This window comes from Toxotes jaculatrix, chromosome 20 (genome assembly GCF_017976425.1).
Source record: "Toxotes jaculatrix isolate fToxJac2 chromosome 20, fToxJac2.pri, whole genome shotgun sequence".
In the NCBI taxonomy this organism is placed as follows: Eukaryota; Metazoa; Chordata; class Actinopteri; family Toxotidae; genus Toxotes; species Toxotes jaculatrix.
In genome coordinates, this window is record NC_054413.1 from 5,335,225 (window position 1) to 5,356,102 (window position 20,878).

A 20,878-nucleotide genomic window follows, 5' to 3' on the forward strand; every position below is an offset into this window, starting at 1 on the left:
AACTAACAACTCAAAGCAAATGAACTGTTCAAAAGCACAAAACTTTTCTGGGTTACTCTAGAGTGTCTGAACCTTGTTGGCTTAGGGTTATGTCTTTGTGCTTTAAGTACAAGTCTTATTTATCAAAACACATATTACTAAAATGACTAGTCAAAAGTAGTTACAACAATAAATGTGTATTCACTGCCAAAAGACAAACAAAAAAAGCTCCATTGTATATGATTCCCAGAAGGTAACAGGTGGCCCAGTGTCAACACTTCAGCCTCTGTTGACCTTGCCTTGTTAACAAACTTCATTAGTGAATGTGCCACTTGTCCCTTTCACCACTAAACTAAAGCCATGAAATGTGAGAGACTACCACTGGCCAGTGTATTCATAAAAACACCCTGCAACATCACAATCACAGCCAGCGCCTTGTCCTGATAACGAACAATGCCTTGAACTGAATAAAACTAGGAGAAAGTCGAGCTAAGAAAATGTTTTGTTCCACTGCTCTGAAGCCGTAAGGAAAAGAGACCAACAACAATCCTGTTCCCCTTAAAATAAACTCGTTGGCCATGCAAAGAGAACTTTTGTCATATTTTAAATAGTGGGAGTGTGGGTGGGGACAGCATTGCAACTCATTCCACGCATGCCTTCCCACAATGCATCCAATCCAACTGGCCACTGATGCCATTACTACAGACAACATGTTGTGTGCCAGCTGTTTCGGTCCGAGCTAATCCCTCTGAACATGCAGAACATACACTCTGCAACCGTAGGGCCCGTGACCGACAAATATCCCATCACCCTGGCCCACTTATCTCCACACTTTATTTTGTTTCACTCAAGTTAGCCAAGGCTTCAGTGTTCTGGGAAGCCCTTGTCAATGCAAGCTTGCAAAAAATTAACAGCATTAACGAGCTGTAATGTTTTTCAAACTTCATGGCTCAAGTTCCCATTGTCACATTGATGACTGTGAAATACTATTATCCACCTCCATAACAAAACACAACAAATGTGCTCTGCAACTGGTGCTTAAAACAGCAGATACTTGTTTCTATCATTTCCTAATGATGTTACAGCGCTGCAGGCCAAAATACATAACCCTATTTCCAAGGAAGCAACGGAGGAGGTACCTGCACTGCTACGGAAGTACCTGAGCAGGTAATATCATGAAGATATTTTTACTGTTTATCTCACCTGACAGTGACCTTTGCTTTTTACATGTGTGAATAAAACATGAACTGTGTGCAAGTGCGTAGTGGTGCAGGGTGAAACTGACATGGAAAACAATCAATATAGGACTCAAATACAGACAGTGATTGACACAGAGGAGATTCGTGGTCTGTGGACCCCGCATACCTTTGGTAGCTCTTTGAGTTGGTTGGCATCGAGGAGAAGCTCCTCCAGGCTGCGACTGTAGCGGAATATCTCATCAGGGACTGTCTGCAAGTTGCAATGCCGCTTGTCCACCGACTCGACGTGGCGGTTGCAGCGCCACAGGGGGATACACTTCAGCATGTCCGGCCGCCGTGGGGGATTTGGTTGCCGGTGCTACTGAAATCTCCGCATCGGAGGGTGAAGCAGGGGGGGAAGGTCGCTGGGACAGAGAATGATTTTGTGGGAGTGGGCTCACTCAATGTCAAAACACTTACTGCGTTCCCACGACGACCCTGAAAAGGAGGCCGAAATCCACTTAGAGACACAAAAAATAATCCCTTCGACCTGTAAGCGATATTCCCAGTTTCAGTTCGGCAGTGTTCAAGGATCGTCAGGTTCGTCCTAGCGTCATCCACCCCGGAATTACAATTAACATAAACAAAACCGAGAACTCCCAATTGGCTAAAGCGTTCCCTCACTTCTTGCACTCACTTCTTCGCACAGACGGAGCGACGTTAGCTTGTGTTTGCTACCGCCAACATCCCTGTATCAGACCGAAGCTCTGCCGTAGCCGAAAAACATGCAGTCAACGATCCAGCTACGGAGAAACGCTGCTTGAAGTATCCCAGTCATGAGTGGCGACTGCTAAAACAACCACCCGACTTAGGTCACAGATAAACAGTTATCACGAAACAGCTAACATATCCCACGGAGCGAGTCAGCAGAGATTAACCCGAGTATGGCTGCGCAAGGATGAGCTCGTCCTCACCGGCTGTGTTGTTAGCAAGCTAGTTACCGTTAGCTAACCACGGCTAGTAGCTGACTGAACGCCTTTGTGCCTACCTGCCGTTAGCTAACGCTTGTATCACGAAAGCTAAGGAAACCACCTTCTTAACCGGTGTGTGTAGTAACAGCATCCCAAAAATAAACGCCAAACAAACGGCCCAGTGGCTGCTCTATCAATGCGATGTAGGTAAAATGTCAGCAGCGACAACGGGAGATTCAGCAACAGCCGCGCTTCCCTCCCCTTGTTCAGCCGAGGCAGGCCGGTTTGGCGTGTTGGGGGCTGGGCTAGGTTCGAGCTGGAGCACCGCCGCTTTGCGCCTCTGTAGTAGAGGCCACATGTTACTTTACAGCTCCATCTAGCGTAGGTACTAGTTAGCTTCACATAAAAGTACTTTTAAAGCCTTGTTCAAACCTCACACGAGTAAATTCGTTCAAATTTCTTTATCACGCATGAATAACATGGCGTAGTAGAGTCATAAACGACCAATAAAAGTTTCATTTCCCTAAGCAAACTGTACAAAACTTTACACTGGTTACTGTTAGTTTAGTTTTACTGTCCTTTTCCTGTTAAGTGCTATGCATGTAGTCAGTGCACAAGTGACCACATCACAATGGGGAAGGACTAAACGATGCACAGAACAAAACCATGCATCTAGGCCAAGATCTGATTTTGATGACTTCAACAGTTGCTTCATTGTTTAAAGACATGTTGAGCAGTTATGTGTCTCATCAGGGTGATATTCAAAACATATACTGAATTTGCCAAACTGCTACTTATTCTCCCTTGACTCAGTGTTTTAGTTGGAAGTAGATGACACTCAGTGACACACACTTAAATAATGGAGTTACCACAGAGACGCAGTGCTAAAAAAAATACTTAGCAAAGGTAAACATTCTCTCCCAGTCGCAGTGTAAGATAATAAAAGTTTCATGCCACTAAATACAAATCCATTTTGGTGAAGCATTACAAGAAACTGTAGCATCCATTATGCCAAACACAGAACTGAATTTGCAAAGAGCAAAAGTTGTCAGATGCATAAAGTAAAATACCTCTGTTCAAAGTCAAAAGATCATACTGAAAGGTGTTTGGTAAGTTGTTAAGATCCTGTAAAAAATAAGGCAAAAAAAAAAACAGAATTAAAGCAGTAGTTGCTTTAAGAACATGTTTTTACTTAGTAATCAAATGCTTTGCTCTGCAACCAGAACAAAGAAGCCTGGTCACAGACATCTTCAAAAGGATTCTTAATTTCATAGCCATTAACAAAAAAAGAAAAACTGCATCACACTTTTTGTGGACAAACAAAAACCTTTAATCATAGAAAGAAAAACTGTTTACATGTCCTGGCAAATTCATGAAAGAAAAAAAAGGAACTAAAGCAGGAAAACGTAAATGTTTTACAAGACTGGATTACAAAAAATTTGAAACTTGCACCAAAAAAAAGGGAGTCTTCACAGATCACAAAGCAAAATCTGACACGGAAATATTCTGAATGATTCCCCACCGATGGGGCGTTTAACATTAATATCAACAGCAATTTTTAAAAAAAGAAAATAAAAACATAATTACAAGTTTCAGAAGCCCACATCTCTAGCTGCAGTGACTGTGGCTGAAATGTGTTTGGGCGACAGGTATGGGGATGGGTGCTGGTGAACCATCTCAGACATTTTACGCAGACAGGTCACTGCTGTTGAAACGGTCTTGGTCATACACCTCTGCGACAACTTTGCGACCCCCAAACCAGCGGTCATTGAGGGCCTGGATAGCTTTGTTCATCTCTGAGGCCATGGAAAACTCTACAAAGATTTTGACAATGATATCTGCATCCTCCTCTTCTCCTTGCTTTTCCTGGTAAATAATGACTCTGTTGACGGAGCCAAACTTGCCACACTCTTCCGTCACCTCACCCTCCAGGTCGTCATCAATGTCCTCTGGTCCCACCATGTTTCGAAGAACCATCACGGTGGACTGGAGAAAAGCAAGGCAAGGATTCAATCAGTACAAATGAGTTCAATAATTACAATGAGTATATAAAAGCTTTCCTCCACACTTTTCTTTTACCCCTTCATTTTCTAGATCTCACCTCTGACTTTCTAAGCAGTTTCTGCATCACCATATGTCTGGCACTGCTGCCTGAGATACTCATGTGCTCTTGGTCGCTCAACATCTCCTGTCCTGTACCATCCTGAAGCATCTCCTCTTTCTCCTCTTTCTTTTCTTGCTGGTTGGAGCCACCAGCTTGATTAGACAGGACTGGTGGTGATGCGAGCACTGGGTTCACGAGACCAACCTGGGGAAGCACTGGTATGGGAGGACGCACCGGAGTCACACCTGTCGAGAGAAGACGGTGTTTGACGTGTAGTCGGTGACATCGACTGTACAGAACTAACTAAAGAAATAACCTTGATCAAGTAATTACTAACAGAACAGGTAATAATTTGGGTTGATAATCAAACACAGTTATTCTGAGTTGAGTTAAATATTGATCAAATGTTTGACAAGCCCAACAATTTGATACCAACAAGAGTGATTTTCAGTTAGTTCAGATAAACCCATCTTAAACATTTAACCTCCTTCAATTATTTGCCTGTGCATATATTTCCTTTTTACTTCCCCCATTTATTCATTTCTTTTTTAAATGTTTCCCACCCCATTCTTTTTCTTTCATTGTCCCTTATAAAACACAAAATATATAAATTTTCAGTCACACAAAAGAGTAATAATTTGACATTGACTAATTATTAAGATCAAGTCATCTGTGTGATTATACAAAACTTACTGGCAAAATACTGTGATCCATGCAAGTGTGGTTACTCATTTTTTAGCCATATTTGCCACATAAGTCATCACGTCCCCAAATGTCAGAGCTCAAGAGTTTAACAATGGCTTCGGATTTAATCCATTTACTCGGATTCAAATAAGGAGCTTTATATCTAGCTAAAACTGGTTCCAGTAAGCTAAACTCTCAAAGCCTATCGCTATGATTTCACAAAGGTGGTTATGTTTACACCCAGCCTTGATTTTCAGGCTAGGTTTCCATGACACTTTATTGACATTTTATGGAAAAATCGGTCTACAACTGTAAACAATGGTAAAGCCATTGTGAGGGTTATGACAGATCCAGCTTTAAACAAAACCTAAATTCTGGGATACTCTGCAGCCATGCTAAAAATTGAAAAACGTATAAGGAATAAGGGAGAGGAATACATCTGTACTAGTTTTTCAAGTCCATGTGACCAATTACCTATTAATTTGCCTAGAAATACATTAACATAAATGTTATACATGTGTCTCTTAACCATTGTAAAACAAAGCAGGCAGTTTACAGATCTTTAAAAGTGAAAATAGTTGCATAATAACTGACTGACCCCATAAGGTGAACTGCACGTAAAGCTATATGTTTTAAATAGCACTATAAAACACAATTAAGATGAACTAAACTCCTGCTCTTATGAAAATGAGAACTCACTCGTGTCTTGGTACACACCTGTGATGACCCCTGGTGCCTGGGCAGCCATAACAGCCTGAGGTATTCCCATTTGCTGACCGAGAAGTTGGGGCGCAGCTAACGCCCCCAAGACTGAAGCGCCAGCTACAGCCTCCTTAAGAGAGGGGGGCCGAAGACATTAGGTAAGGGAAACACACAGAACACAGCACAAGGCAGCACAGTCAACGATCACACACCATGGCACAGAGTAAGCTCAACCTTGCCTCTCTTTAGTGAGAATCAAGGTCACCAACACTGTTTCAGTACAGATTTACTAAACAATCATTGATTATCCTTAGCAAGGCATGAATATACAGCTGTAATGTTAAAAACTTTTCAATCGTGAAACATTCTACATTGAACAAAACTGTCTGGTTAGTCATTGACTGTTCACACTGTCAATGTGCTAACTAAGAGAGAAGACTCTTAGCTTACACACCCAATCAGTGAATGGGAGGAGCTTTGATTACTATACAATGTATACTATTATAAAAAGAAATTAAATCTTTCATTGCATGTATAAAGTCTGTTTGTATTTTGAACACATTAAACTGCATTTAAAAAAAAAGATTAAGCCCAGAATGTTTCATTTTTCAGTGTATTAAACTGACACTGTGTCAAAACAACTACTGTTTTTATGTAATCTCTACAAAACTGGCCTTCTCCCAGTCACGACAAGAATAGTTCTATGTTATCTGTGCTTTTTGGTGTCAATTCTAGCTAGATCTGGGTTATATTTACCTGGAAGGCCATTAAATCCCTTTGGAAGGGATTCATACTTGCCTGGGCCGTTATCTTAGCAGTGGCTGCCGCTGCAGCCACAGCTGCAGCAGGTGGCAGACCACCAGGGGTTGTGGGGGTCAGTAGGGGCATGGGCGGAGTCACTGCTTTGCCCACCCGTAGGTACTGACCCCCCAGGTCAAAGAGGTTCATTGAAGACACAGCGTCCAGGGCTGACTGAGGCTTTTCATACTCTGTAAGGTAATAAAAATAGTAGTTAGTAGCAGAGTAATGGCAAACCAGGAGCACGAGCGAATGAGGGCCCCCCAGCTCACCAATGAAGCCAAAGCCTCTGTGTCGCCCTGTTGTGGGGTCTCTGGCTAACGTGCAAGACTTGATCCTTCCGAAGGCTTCAAACACACTCTTGATGTCATCATCTGACAGGTCGGGGTGGACGGACGCCACGTAGATCCGGTTAAAGGCGCGCGCCTCCTCTGCCAGCTGGTCAATGATGGGTTGCGCCTGACCGATGTTACTTGGCCGCCCAACCTATAGCACAGATCATACCAGCAGGGCTACTGAGTAAGGGGATTATAGTACCAACCGAGAACGCACTCCCGCAGAACTGTATACATGTCAGGCAAAGCCGTTGTCCACCTATGATCACGACGCAAAGCTGATTATGTTTTGGTGTATAACCATTACTACGCTGTTTAAAAACCTGGTAAAGTGGTTCTGAGATCTGAAAAAGCACTGCACATTTCTAGCCTATCTACCCTTTTCATCCTCATGCTGGCCACTAGGAACAGAATATTCTTAAAAAACGATTTTTTTTTTCAAAAAAAAAAAAAAGGTTATGTATCGAGCTAAATAAATGAACGGTTTCTAAATTCAGTCAAGCTTTATAAAACACAACCAGAGCACTAAAATATGGAAAATACTTAACCTATTTTCCAAAACACAACCAGAGCACTAAAATATGGAAAATACTTAACCTATTTTCCATATTTTAGTGCTCTGGTTGTGTTTTATAAAGCTTGACTGAATTTAGAAACCGTTCATTTATTTAGCTCGATACATAACCTATGTAGATCATTTGTACTTTGCAGAGATCTTATTTTAAATGAATGACCACAAATTCGAAACCAGAATCAGTCAGACAAGCAGGGATACCAAATATGACCTAATTTACAATCCAAATAAAAAAGGCGATTTTGCACGTTCCTGTAACACTATTAAACAAAGAGGAACAGCTCCAGATGTATGCGCAGTGTGGCTAGCTGAGCTGTTGGCAACACCAAAAGGGGAACGCAATACATGTCTCATGCTAAGGTTACGCACTCTGACAATCTCCCCTCTTTGGCAAAAGAACTGAATTCCATATGTAAGACGAGCATCTAAGTGGGACTGGGATCTGTACTACAGATGGGGCGGCCAAGCAACACCAACCAGGCGCAGCCCATCATTAGAACGCCATGGACACAGAGCGACACCGCGCGCCGCTGGGCATCCTACTGCAACTGGTCACTAAAACAGCCTTGATGACATAATGGAAGCACAACACACAACACGAGCAGACAGTACACTAAAACATTCATCCAGAGACACACACACAACTCACACACCTGGAAATCAACAGACACAGACAAGCAAAGAGAGAGAAAATTAGTCACATATGAGTAATTTCACAAATATTCTGAGTACAATAAAAGCAGATATTTGAAATATTGACTCAGCATCCAAAACAGGTAGGAATGCATATTCCTGATTAATCAAACTACACCAAAAACAAGACAGTAACAGAAAAGGAGATTAATTTGTTTCCCTTTGTCCATGTGTTCCTAAGACCTCGGGTGATGCTCACATCTCTAGACAGCTTACCTTAATGTTTCGCCCCCCCAACATGACTGAGTTCATCTGCTCCAGAGCCAGCTGAGCCGCCTCTGGCACATCATACTCCACAAAGGCAAACCCCTGCACAATCAAACAAAAGAAACGCAGAACATCTACAAACACTGAAGAACCTTTATATGTAATCCTCTGCATTTAAATCAAAGTGGAAGAGGAGAATTTGTATGAGGTTTAACGTTTGTTAAATGACACTGACCTTGTGTTTCATTGTAACAGAATCCCAAGACATGTCAATGCTCTTGATTGGGCCGAAGGGGGCAAAGGCCTGTCTGATGGTGTCCTCACCAAGCTCATAGTATATGGAGCCCACATACACCCGACACATGATGGCTAGAGCACGTTGCCGCTGAGCTGCCACCTGCCAACCAGGAAAAAACAACACACGATAAGCATTAGAGAGTAAAAGAAAGGAAGACAAACACACACACACACAACCACTAATAATAAATGTGTATTTTCTACTGTGCTTGCTTTCCCCAAAAATAGAGGCCAATTCCAAGTTAGGGGGCCTGGACAGGTAAATAGGGATATGATGGGATACTGTAATCAATGGAAAGAACTAACATGTACAACAGTTATAAAATACTGATGTCACCACTTGTAATTACAATATGGCCTCTATTCTGTTACTATTGAACAGAAATATGGAGGAAGACACACTGAAGTGATTGACATGCACAGCCCTCACAAATATTTGGCTTCAGTAACTGACCTGTAGTCCAGGGATGCAAGTAAGGTAACAAAAGTAATCGTGGAGTTCAAACGAAATCCATACAAAGTCTTGATGAAAGCATTTCAAACTTTCTTCTCAAGTCTAAAGGGAGGGATGGTTTAACCACCAGAAGTTGCTGTGATTTACTGATGCCTTTAAGTCAGTCTGCTTCTGTTCATTTCTTTCTATTACCAAAAGAATATAACATGTGCCTAATTCATGACATAATGGAAAGCTGACTTGTTCTTTAACAGAAAGAAAAACTTGACTTTGAGATGGCCAAAAAGATCCCTGTTCCAGCAGTTCTCTCATTTTGGTCCATTAAAGGGATTGCTATCCCTCTTTCGTCCCATGCCAAGAGCTTTCTGTTTTTAAATGGAGCAAATGCATATTTTTTAAAGAGACGTGACTTTTCTCATATTTATAAACCCTTTATAAAGTCCTTTAAAAAAATCCCCTTAACAGCAAAAAAGTCTTCTTGTGAAAAAAATTAATAAAAAATAATAATGCAAATTATCCTATTGCGACTTAAACAAGTGATTCAACGATCAACAACAGTCAATCACACTGAGTTACGGACATCGTCGCTGGTACACTAGCAGTAGAAAGCCATGTTTTCTTACAAAATATGCATTCTTTGGTTAGATAAAAAGGCAGGGATTGTTGCCAAAGCAACCGGTAAAAGAAGGGTAACAGTCCTTTTCCATTGGGAATGCGCACAGAAAAAAAGTTTAATAATCTATTGACCGATTGTAAAGGTGAGAGAGGATCTCCAAAGCCCATTGTCACTGCTGCCATCTGAAAGACAGTAAAGATGAAAAAAGTGCTGAAAAGTAGGTTAGATATCCCTTAGCTTTGCTTTTTTTTTTTTTTTTAAAAAGGTCATTGCTTTGCTAGATAGACAAAAGCGGTTAGGATTAAACTATATTCAGACCCTCCCTCTAAACAACATACAGCTTGGGGAGTTGCCTCCCCTGCCTGAATTACAAATCACGACACAGCAATAAACATAAACAAGTCCTCTTTAAAAGTGCAAAGCATTTTACATGATAACCAATTCCTTCATGACGATCATCTCCATCTGAAAAAGAGCAGAAGCAAAAGCAAGGAGGGCACATGGTCTACACATGTGATTTTGTTTTTTTAGAGCGTGGGGGGGCGGGGTAGGGAGTAAGTCTTCCAAAGGAACTAAATCAAAACAGACTTCTGAGACAACAGATGTCTGAATTACTAATGTATAAAAAGTCTACAATACTCTGTCTAGAATCAGGACTCACAGGTGACACGCACGTTACAAAGTTTTTGTTTGGTGGAGTACCACAAATTTTTACACATCTCACCTGCAGGTTGGTGAGCTGTTGTTGCTGATGGGCAATGGTCTGCTTCACCAACACACTCTTAATGCTTTGTTCCATGGCATACTTCTTTGCCTGGAAAAGGAGAAAGGCATTATATTCAAATTTCTCATATGCACATACAATAGTTGTAACACTAAAGCTAATACAAAATTTTGTACATTTCTGTACATTTACATGGGCACAGGAAAGCAGCTTTGTCAGAGACGTCAGATTATGCAGGAAACCGGACACCATATTAACAAACTGCAGTAACCTTGTTACAGTAAATTCCATTTCCATGGAGCAAGTCAATATTTTAAAAATTTAGGTTCTTCATATACATAATGCTTGCGAGATCCGGTTACAAACAAAAGCTGACTGTAAAACAGTACTTAAGTTGATGTAAATCTACTGATTTACATTTATCATGTAAACTTAGACCAGTATTTACATTATCACTAAGGGAAAATTCAGGGAGATTCGGTATGCCAGGAGTTTCCTACCCGCTGTAGTGCCTCCTGCTGCTCTGGAGTGAGAGGCGGCAGGCCAAGCTTGGAGCCTGTGCCCTGTCCATTCTCCATCGTCAGAGCTTCACCTCCCTGCAATTCGGAAAGAGCAATTCACACAAAAACTGAGAAACAGAGTCTGGAGCACAAACACCTGCCTGTATGTACATCCACACTACATTTTCTAGTAAGAAAACTCCTGTACTGCAATCATAACTCACATCACTGCACACAGCACAGATTATCATTAAATATTCTAGCATATATAGGACATACACCCGGATTTAAACCAGGTGGAACTCCTTACCTACGCAACCCTCTAATCGCTGGATCCACCAGACTGAGGCAGGAAAGCCCCCAAGGGGAAGAGGACTGATGGGGAAGCTTTAACAATTCAACAAATTCTAGAGGAAATAAAAAATGCCTTCAGACTAACAAACAGAGAACCAGGCAGCTAGCATTACTTTATTTACATTGCAATGTACACATAGCCAGCCCGTTTTCCCTTAGATTTTAGTCAACTAACATTAGCTTGGTGCACATGAATGCTAACGATGGCTTTCATCCGATCATACGCTAGCTCAGTTAAGTACCAAGAACGGGTTATGGTAAAGCTTTAGCCGAATAAGGGTTCAGCTAAAGTCGATACAGACATTAAATAATTCCTGCCTTTATTATACCTAAATATTCTGTACTGTATAATCATTACAAAAGCACTACACGATTAGTGAGGCCTGGTTTCTGTTTAGCTTGCTGCTAGCCAGGAGCTAACTCATATTAGCTGGTGTTAGGCATTCATTACTATGGCGCGTGAAGTAAGCCGTCCCCAGTGAGTAAGTAAGTATCCCCAGTGATATATATTGTCAATTTAAAGCGTATTTAGTACGACTAGATTGTACCAGACATCACGTATTACTTAAGCAACGACCACTGCAGCTGAAAATTGTAAAAATGTCTCTTTATCAAGGAATTTATTTACCGCAGTCTCCGTAACCGCCATGAAGCACACCTTCTTGGAAAGGCCTGCACACCACAACACTCGCGAGATCTTATCGTTTTCAATGAAAGGTATCGCGATAGACGAACGCTCGCGACAATAGGGAGAGCAGGCATTTCACGTATGAGCATAGACTGTATTAAAAAAATGAAGCCAATGCGGAAGTGCCTTAAAATGCAATACCACTGAGGGCATCTAGGAGCTGACTCCAAAAAAAAAAATAAAAAAATAAGGCTCCCTCGACTCCAATTCAAAAATCATTGATTTCTCTCATGGAATACTAAGTCAGTTGATTTTTTCCGTCATTATGGGGTCAACAATAAATTTTACTGTGTTCTGATGGTCCATCTGAAAATAATAGTAGTTTATCTTTCATTAGATTACATAGAACTTCAGTCAAGTCTTAGATACATCATGGCCAACTGACATCAAACCTTACTTGATTAATCAATGGGATGAAATGTAGTGGAAAAATGGAAGTTGATGGACTGCTCTGGACCCCCTGACACACATACACAGTGATTATTGCTCATTATTTCAAGTGGTCAATTTTCACAATTAGGTTTATACTGGAATATGTCTCAGAGTCGTGAACAACACTAAATCCCAATCTTACAACGAAATAAACTGTAATAATTTCAGACATAACCAACATTTCACATATAGTTTATTGTAATGTATTTAATTGCAGTAGCTACAATATTTAACAAAGGTTTAAGTGGAACACATCCAAAGGCAAGTCTCATTCAACAGAGTCACGGGAAAAAGTAATCTGACATAAAGTAAGACTGATATGGATGTTTTTTCATGTTTGCACAGTCTAAACATTCATGTTCTTGGTCAGGTTCCATCTGGAACTAAACTGTGACTGACGAAGGCAAAATGCAAAGTTTTGAATGGTTGCAGGCTATTAAGACATGCAGCTTACTAGATCAAATGAGAGCAATAGTGGCACTGCTTTGCATTGAAATTCAGTCAACTTAAACCCCTTTAATAGCCACAAACAAATATGTACACCACAGCCTATAGTAGGTGAATGTCTGGGAGAATTCAGGGCTCTTGTCTTCAGAGACACACTGATAAAAAGGCTTGACACAGAGTATAGTAAGTAAGTACTGTAAGCAATGACTGTACAGCAGCGCAACTGTTATGAAACCGTGACTTTACAGATCCGGGAAACAAATGAAGCAGAGCTAAGTGAGTCTGACAAACAAGAGTATACTGCTGAAGACTGATCAGACAATTCACTGTTGTTTTGTTTTTTGTTTTTTTCCTGTCCAGTTTTGATAAGGAAAAATCCACCCAAATGATTGTCGTTTATGGTGCCAAGATTAGGTTCTTGACAAGAAAATCTGGCAGAGCTGAAGGGATGTATTCTATTTTTGTGTTTGTGTGGGCTGCAGTGCAATCAGTTCCAAGGTTCACTCTGATATTATCTGAAAGAAAAGCACAGTAGGTGTGGTTTATGAGAAATTAGCATGTTCAAAGCAAAATATTCCATTCTCCTATCAGAGATTATATTTTAGCATCTGCAGCCGATGGAAATCTTCATGGAGGCTGCTAAATGCTTATGCATAGTAGCACTACTAATCAGTTACAGACATGGCAAAATACTTACACCATAAACTTTCAAAAAATTTGGGTAGATTTTGCCTTTCAAACACCTCTTGACACGTACGAAACAAATTCAGTGTTCGAAAATATCCTCAGATGATTCGGGAGATAAAATAAAAATAAGTCTAACAGTAACATTTATTAACAATATGGCAATTTTTATTGATAAGTCTTAAGATCACACCAATAACACCTTTCCCCCATTTACATAGCACTATGCTTTTAAATCACAATTTTCCCATGATGTACTCCAATTTTTTTATTTTTTATTTTTATTTTTTACATAAGCTGCAGCTCTTCCCCAAATAATATTAACTGCAGCAGAAAGCATTCTCGTCAGATCCATATGTCCAATATATGGTGGCTACAGCTCTTAATGGAGCCACCATTAGCAGGTGTCAAGTTCATCTTCATATTCACACAGGCTGACTTTGTGGACTCATGATAACAGATGGGAACTAGTCCAAATCAATGCATCTTGTTTATAAAACTGTAAAAGTCAGCCTCAGTAAGTTGAATTCCAAATTGCTCATTTAGGTATGATGCTATTCCATTAGGAAGTTTTGTCCAAAGTACATTGCCATATCAGGCACTTTGCAAGTCTTTGGCTTTCAGAACACTTTCACAGGGAAAACCCTTAAGAGCACTACAGGCTAAAAGAGAGGCATCGTCTCATTGCTCGTCACTACGTTTAGGCGTGGCGTGTTTAGCTCTGGGAGAAATAGCCTTTAACCCAAGAGTGCGGTGAGGTGTGTTAACTTTGCAGGTCATAAAAATAAAGCAAACAAAAAAAAAAAGAGGCTTGTGCAATGCTTCTATAGTTCACAGTTAAACAGAAATAAATAAGTCTGCTGAATGAGTATTAACAGTGCATGTTGGACGGAATATTAAATTCCAAAAACTGTAATAAAGTGAAGGCTCTGGCTTGAAAGGGAGAGAAGCTTTAGTAAATTATTCTGTGTACATTTCAAAGTAAATCTTCACCAATCAAAGTGGACACTGGAGTGCAAATGAGGCTTATGAGCAATAAAACGTCCTTTTAAAAACACAGCTGCTGCATTTGTAAGTAAAACATATCCGTTCTGATTAGTGGCGTTATGGAAAACCTAAGTTGTCAAGATATCTTAAGGCATGATAGCCCTTTTAGGCAGGGAGTTTGTCAATCTTCCACTGCTTTGTGGGACTGGTGAACACAGCCATGATGCCTCTGGTCCTCCAACCAGAGGTGCTTTCGGTTCCTCTCTCAGTGCTAGCGTTTCCTTCTTCTATCTGGGATGATTTACTGACTCTCAAGGTCCAGCGTCCTTCCGTATTTGTCCCCCTTTTATCCCCAGCTGGGTCAGCTCCCTCTGCTCCCCTCTGTTCCCGGCTGTGTGATCCTGCCTGATGCCCTCTCCCTTTTTCGATCTGTGTGGTCAACGCACCGGGCCCCTCTGACTGGGCCAGCCGCTGTCGTGACCCCTCCTCACTGTGTGCTCCCAGAGGCGAGCGCTCGAACCCGGTGTCGGGAGATGGCATCCTCCAGGAACCCCGCCACCTTCTCACTGTCCTCCTAAGCATGACAAACAAAATCACAAAATCACATTAAGGGCATTTTTCCATTGTTGTTGATCAAGGACAAAAATAAAGCTTTTATATTTACCTCATTTATGAAGGCGTAGTGAACAAGTTCACTGGCAAGGTCTTTGGAGGTGTCAGCTGAAAGTTTCACATGAAATATTTCTGTTACAAAAATCTGCAATAATAATAAACCTGTAGTGTTTGGAAAATATGGATTTTTAGTGGACAAGGCTAGCGATATTCTTTATTTTCTTCCTGTCAACAAACCAAAACCAAGATTAAACTGATCCTCCTAATGAGTGTTGACTGTTTAGCCAAAGCCTGATCTAGCTCATGCCTCTATGCCATTAGGTCAGTTCCACATGCATCGTCCTGCTGCCATAAATACTCAGTAGCATACCTCGTCTGCTGTTGAAAATATTCCCCAACAAAAGCACAATTTATTTACTCCTGTTTGAGTAACATTTGCTAAAAATGGATGTGGTCTCACGACTGAAAGTCAAAAGCACACTGGATCTGTTTACATAGGATTTGTTGACCACTAACAAACAAATCGGATAACACAAGCCTTATCTTATGTACAGCGGTAGTCAACTTACTTGGAAGGATGTCACAGCTAAGCTGCCTGTGAAGTTTGTCATCCATCTTCAGAAACAAGGAGAGCTATGGAAACATCACAAGGTCAAGTTTAAATCAAGCTTGATTTATATTTACCATAACCAGCTGAACTTCTGAAATAAATGTTGCACCCTACTGGTACGGAGCTGCTGGAACAAGGTTAATGGGAAAAAGATCAATATGCTTTGATCGTTAAAAAGCCCAACAAAAGTGTTTATACTGAAATGGGCAAAGTACCTGTAATACTATGTGACTCACATGAGTTTTGGTCCCTTCTTCATTTGACTCCAAATTACAGTGCATCTGAACAACCTACAACATCATCAGACAAAAAAAAGGTCATGGAGTAAAAAGTACAGCAAAATGAGGACAATAATAATAATCATAATAATAACACACATACACAAAAACACATGCAGGTCCTGTTACATATTGTACATAAGCAACATGCACAACAACAAAACAAGTTCTAGCATGGAAAAATTACTAAATACGGCTAAACTGGTAACAACCAATGAGAGGGCTGGACTCTTGACATATCACAGAAAATAGTATACCATAATTCATGTGCCAGTGGTTTTTAACCTACAGTGAAACTGGACTAAAAGAAGGTAAAGTCGACATGTTTGCTCTGTACTGTAGGCTGCCAGACTGTGTATCTAACAAGGCTGTGGTTAAAGGCTAACCTTCCTCGTTTCTGTTTCCTGGGGTTCAGGAGTTGGCGTCTTGACTGTCTCAACCTGCTCCTGAGACAAGGAGAGAGCACGAGGGACGGGATGAGGACGAGTTGAAGCGAAGTTCATTAACGGGTAAATCCCATTCCTGATGAGAGCAGAGGACAAAATGTTTTAATGTCAAAAAGTCACAGAGTAATTACAGATTCAGAGCAAGTCATATGCTATGATTCCACTTACTTGACATCCTCTAGAAATTTGTCAAGTTCCAAAGGAGACACATGGGAATATCTGCGAAATATGAGAAAACGAGTGTGTCATGTCAAACACGTGTCTCATGACATATGTTTGACATGTCATGAGATATTCACAGGTAGCCAAAGATACAAGGTGGTTATTTGATTTTACTTGAGCTGAACTCCCTGTCTGTCCTCATGTTTAATCTCTGCCATGACAGCACTGGGGTCAAAGGACTTGGTTTTCTCCTCCACGCAGTTCTCCGGAAGCAAGTCTGTAGATGAAACACAAATTTGGGCACAATTACAGTGATCTGATATGATAGAGTCTGAAAATTCTCAGTTTGAGACGACAACGTAATGTCAATTTAAGGTCTAAAATTTGCTTGCTGTTTGTATGAATGCTGTAACTACCACCAACACTGAGGGAGGAAACTAGTGATTTTCATGTAGTAAGCTTGGCATGTGGAGGTGAGAAACTCACATTGGTTGTTGATGAGGCAGTGGGCGGCGAGCAGTTTGAGGGAGTGGACCTCGAACAAGACACGGTGGAACAGAAGGTCGTGAGCTGTGGGACGGAGCTTGGCTTCATGACGCAAACAAGACTGCGTGAACTCCTGCAGAAAGCGACGAGACACTCAGTCCAACACACAACTACATGACTGTCCACTGTGAGCCAGTTTATTGAGCATCAGTCCGCGTTCTGGATTTGTTTCCTGACATGTTTTACTGAAACCTCACATAGTCCCTGTTTGAGGTTTGAAATAAACCTAGAAGCTGTTGTGTGTAGGCGAGTGTTAATAGAGTAGCGTGGGACAGTTTGTCTTTATCTCCATGTTTCCTTAGCTGCACGGGTGTATATTTAGGACATGAAGTATTTTTGACACTCACTCTCATGAGAGGGTCTTCCAGAGATTGACCTGCATTGACGATGGCCTCCTTGGACACAGCTGTATCTCCATTGGCCTGGATCTCCAGTACTGCCATCTAGGGGTACAAATAATCTGTCAACACACACGCACACACATAAACACACACAGGTGGGAATCTTATGGTATCTATCTGTTTCTCTCACCTCTAGAGCACAGATGCCAAAGGAGAAAATGTCTATGGAGTAATCATCTTCACCAGCTGGAAACGGAAACGAAGAAGCAAAGAAGAGAGGGGTGAAGGGGGCGAAACACAGAAAGCGTCAAGGAAAAGCTTACCCCAAAACGGAAATGTAGTCATGATTTAATCCCTTGGTGAGAATAAGAAAAAAACTCCCAAAAATCCATTTAATTGGGAAAAAAGTTGTGCCTTATTATAAAAAAAGAATTAACCAGACCATCTATTTCCAGCTCTAAAAGCTGCACAAATCATCCATTAAATGTCTCCAAATGGCCTGTGTGGAATAATTTAAATGTTTAGCGGACAATCAGTTGTACTGTGGCTCCAGTAATTCCTACATTTAGCTCATTATCTCCTTCAATTACTGTCGATAGGTCACAAAATTCACACAGCTATCTGGTGGAAGACTCTGTCTGCTGCTGTTGGCAGAGAGCTCTGCAAAATATTTCAGCCTTGCTGCACAAGATGCTTGTGGAAAAAGAATGTTCCTGTTAACTTCAACAGAAAATGACATTGCAGGTGCAAAATGGCTGTGTTTGGTGAAGTGTTGAGCTACATTAAACTGTGGAGGTCACGGCTGAATTTTTACTTTGAGGTAAATCATTCAGCTAAGAACAAATGGAGATAGATTTGATAGAAATCAAGCCGCAGAAGGTCACACACGCAGACTCCAGTCCATGACACTTGCCTCCATATTCTGGAGCAAAAAAATGAAGATTCCTCTGCTCGTCGCGATGTTGCCTCCCTTTACCGTGGACACTGGCATCTGGGAACACTGGTTAGAGAAGACACAGATAATACAGATAGATGAGATGACGTAAACTGATAGATGTGACAGCGATGAAAACATACATATACATACAAAATTATCTATTTCTTACCATTAACAAATAGCCGATGCCACACTGTGGAAAGAAAATTAGGCATAATTGAGATATTTATTCTGTTTTGTAAAACTGCAGAGATTAAATAGGTAAATCCAGAAATCCACAGTTTGAGATGACAGCATAGGTGGTCACTGCTACGTGTAGTAACATAAAAAGCCCTGCTGGGAGCAGACCTGAGCCGATCTTGATGAGGCCGTTGTGCTGGATGAAGATGGTGTCGCATGTCAGGTTGCCATGGATTATTGGTGGGTCACAAGAGTGCAGATAACTGCCAGGGAATAATAAAACACATTATTAATGTTCTGGCTGATAGGTCAGGCTAACAGACGTCTCTCATATTAAAATCCTGGTGAATAAATCAGTACCTGAGTGCAGAGAGAATCTGGGTGCACCATCTCTTCCAGGCCTAAAATACAAGAGTGACAAACCAGCGTTAATCCTTTAAGGCATTTGTTCCTCAGAGGGCATATGGAAATTCATGCTTTACAATAACACATAACAGTATATTATTTCTCCCTCATGCCGAGGGATTTAAGGCAATAAGGCCATGCAGTATATATAGCTCGGATTTGATTTATTAAATAAAAACAGCAGATGTACACAGTCCAAAGAGAAAAACGAGAGGATGAGCGGCTGAATAAACTGCAAGCAATTTGGTTTCAAACCCACAACACTGCAAGAATAAGATATACAGTACGTCTGGGCAGACTGAGCCACTGGGGCGTCCTGTTACATAATCTCTAATCCTGCTGGAAATATGGATCTGAATAGTGATTTGACTGCAGTACCATGCGCCACCACCACAGTACAGACAGACTGAGTAAGCGCTCACAGTCTGTGACCTGAGGAAAAACACTGACCTTCACATTCATAGTCTTGTGGTTCTTCTTGGTTTTCTTCAGAAACTGCTTGAGGCTGCCCGACGACATGTACTCTGTGATGAATATAACCTGTGCGCCACAGATGCAGAAGGAAAAAACAGTCAATTCACAGGTGTGTGTGCGTTTGTATGCGGAAAAAAGACAGAAAGAGAGAAAGAAAGAATTCCTACCCGAGCCTGGCCCTCCTTCATGTCTAGCCAGTACTTGTGGAACTTGACAATGTTTGGGTGTTCGACCTGCATCAGGTTCTCAAACATCTCCTTGATCTTCTCCTAGAAAACACACATCCAAGTAAGTTCACATCTTCGCAGCCTCATGGACTCAGTAAAGTACTTCAATCGCTTTGGCTGTATGAATAAAAACTATAGCTAAAACTTTAAATCAGTTACTCACTCAGAAAATTTATTATGTAATTGGTTAAAAGTAATTTTTAAATCAGAAATACCAAAACATAACTAGTTCCAACTTGTCAAATGTCAATATTTGAGCTTGTGCTGGACTTTTTTTATCGTTTTAGAGGCTCAACGGTTAATTAAGAAATAAAGAAATCATCATAAATACCACTAACTCAAAGTATAGGTCAGTGTGCTTTTGGAACACAGCATGATATTCTGTGACTTTAAATTTGAAATTTATACAGAGGGACAACATTAATTCATAGTTTCATGTTTTCACGTCTGTATACGCCTGTGATGGCTTTAAGTAAAAAGAGCCACAGTACCTCCTGTGCTTTGAAAACCTTCTTATCAGAGAAGAGCACCTCATTCCACACCACCTCCACACCCTCCTCTGTGTCCATGGCCAGAGAGGCACTTTCCACACCTGGGACATTACCTTGGCTGACCTGCAGGAGGCAGAAAGAAACAGAAATTAGGCTTAGCATAACCCCAACACTACAGCCGCCAAAACTCAAGTACTGATTTACTGTAATCCAAATCCAAACTTTAAACTACAAAGATGTGTTTAAACCTGCATGAACTAATATTCTGCCACTTTGAGAAAGCAGGAAAAAAAGTTGAGAACACAACACTGACATATTATAAACTCATAAAGTTGTTATGGCAAACATTACAGCAAAGAATCACCTATTTACAGATCCACCAGATATGGAGCAATATTAGCATTTCAGCTTCAGCTGATGTCTTCCACAAACACACAGTCATTTGATTCAACGTTCATGCTGAAAAATGATTATAGGAGCTTTAAGGAAAACCGGTACACATTTGAATTCTGCAGCTAAAATACAAAGACATTGTGCCAGCACCGCCGTGTGCCAGGTCTTATCCAATTCAGGCATATACAGACCAGCAACTAGCCAATGAGAGTAAAGACAAAGGAATGAGAGCACACTGGTGTCCCAAAACAACCTGACCAGCTCTGTGCTGCAAAAACACAAAGCAGCAGAGCATTACAGGGCACTCGCTGAAATACTCCACAAAAAAGCATGTATGAGATGATTAGAAGTCACTCCTGCTGTTACTA

General features: G+C 41.0%; 3 protein-coding genes across 32 annotated transcripts in view; all 3 read right to left on the reverse strand.

Annotated features, from left to right (window-relative positions):
* The window catches only part of scrib (scribble planar cell polarity protein), a 61,809-nt gene extending 59,430 nt beyond the window's left edge, over positions 1-2,379 (reverse strand). For all 21 annotated transcript variants that reach the window (XM_041065302.1, XM_041065317.1, XM_041065300.1 and 18 more), the window contains exon 1: positions 1,345-2,379. In XM_041065302.1, coding sequence (XP_040921236.1) covers positions 1,345-1,503 — 159 coding nt within the window. In that variant the 5' untranslated portion in view covers positions 1,504-2,379. The remainder of the gene's footprint in view (positions 1-1,344) is intronic.
* A 1,055-nt stretch (positions 2,380-3,434) lies between these two features.
* Positions 3,435-11,857, reverse strand: puf60b (poly-U binding splicing factor b). 7 transcript variants are annotated; one of them, XM_041065583.1, is made up of 12 exons: positions 11,799-11,857; positions 11,127-11,223; positions 10,817-10,912; positions 10,317-10,406; positions 9,724-9,774; positions 8,461-8,622; positions 8,235-8,327; positions 6,689-6,902; positions 6,375-6,607; positions 5,616-5,748; positions 4,230-4,477; positions 3,435-4,114 (listed from the first exon to the last, which is right to left on the reverse strand). In XM_041065583.1, the coding sequence occupies exons 3-12, from the start codon at positions 10,892-10,894 to the stop codon at positions 3,815-3,817; spliced, it is 1,602 nt and encodes a 533-aa protein (XP_040921517.1). In that variant the 5' UTR covers positions 10,895-10,912; positions 11,127-11,223; positions 11,799-11,857; the 3' UTR covers positions 3,435-3,814. The 7 variants fall into 7 exon arrangements, with proteins under 7 accessions (XP_040921517.1, XP_040921520.1, XP_040921518.1 ...); XM_041065586.1 differs by lacking the exon at positions 11,127-11,223 and having other exon boundaries at positions 5,634-5,748; positions 6,417-6,607; XM_041065584.1 differs by lacking the exon at positions 11,127-11,223 and having other exon boundaries at positions 6,417-6,607.
* Positions 11,858-12,477: 620 nt separating this feature from the next.
* The window catches only part of nrbp2b (nuclear receptor binding protein 2b), a 30,113-nt gene continuing 21,712 nt past the window's right edge, over positions 12,478-20,878 (reverse strand). Inside the window, exons 2-18 of one of the 4 annotated variants that reach the window (XM_041066014.1) lie at positions 20,118-20,240; positions 19,567-19,668; positions 19,376-19,465; positions 18,881-18,921; positions 18,689-18,783; positions 18,510-18,533; positions 18,317-18,403; positions 17,594-17,649; positions 17,410-17,505; positions 17,003-17,135; positions 16,691-16,793; positions 16,523-16,573; positions 16,295-16,430; positions 15,846-15,920; positions 15,590-15,653; positions 15,073-15,128; positions 12,478-14,982 (exon numbers count right to left, since the gene is read on the reverse strand). In XM_041066014.1, the coding sequence (XP_040921948.1) occupies positions 14,896-14,982; positions 15,073-15,128; positions 15,590-15,653; positions 15,846-15,920; positions 16,295-16,430; positions 16,523-16,573; positions 16,691-16,793; positions 17,003-17,135; positions 17,410-17,505; positions 17,594-17,649; positions 18,317-18,403; positions 18,510-18,533; positions 18,689-18,783; positions 18,881-18,921; positions 19,376-19,465; positions 19,567-19,668; positions 20,118-20,240 (1,419 nt within the window). In that variant the 3' untranslated portion in view covers positions 12,478-14,895. The remainder of the gene's footprint in view (positions 14,983-15,072; positions 15,129-15,589; positions 15,654-15,845; positions 15,921-16,294; positions 16,431-16,522; positions 16,574-16,690; positions 16,794-17,002; positions 17,136-17,409; positions 17,506-17,593; positions 17,650-18,316; positions 18,404-18,509; positions 18,534-18,688; positions 18,784-18,880; positions 18,922-19,375; positions 19,466-19,566; positions 19,669-20,117; positions 20,241-20,878) is intronic. The other 3 variants (XM_041066015.1, XM_041066016.1, XM_041066017.1) reach the window with 3 other exon arrangements.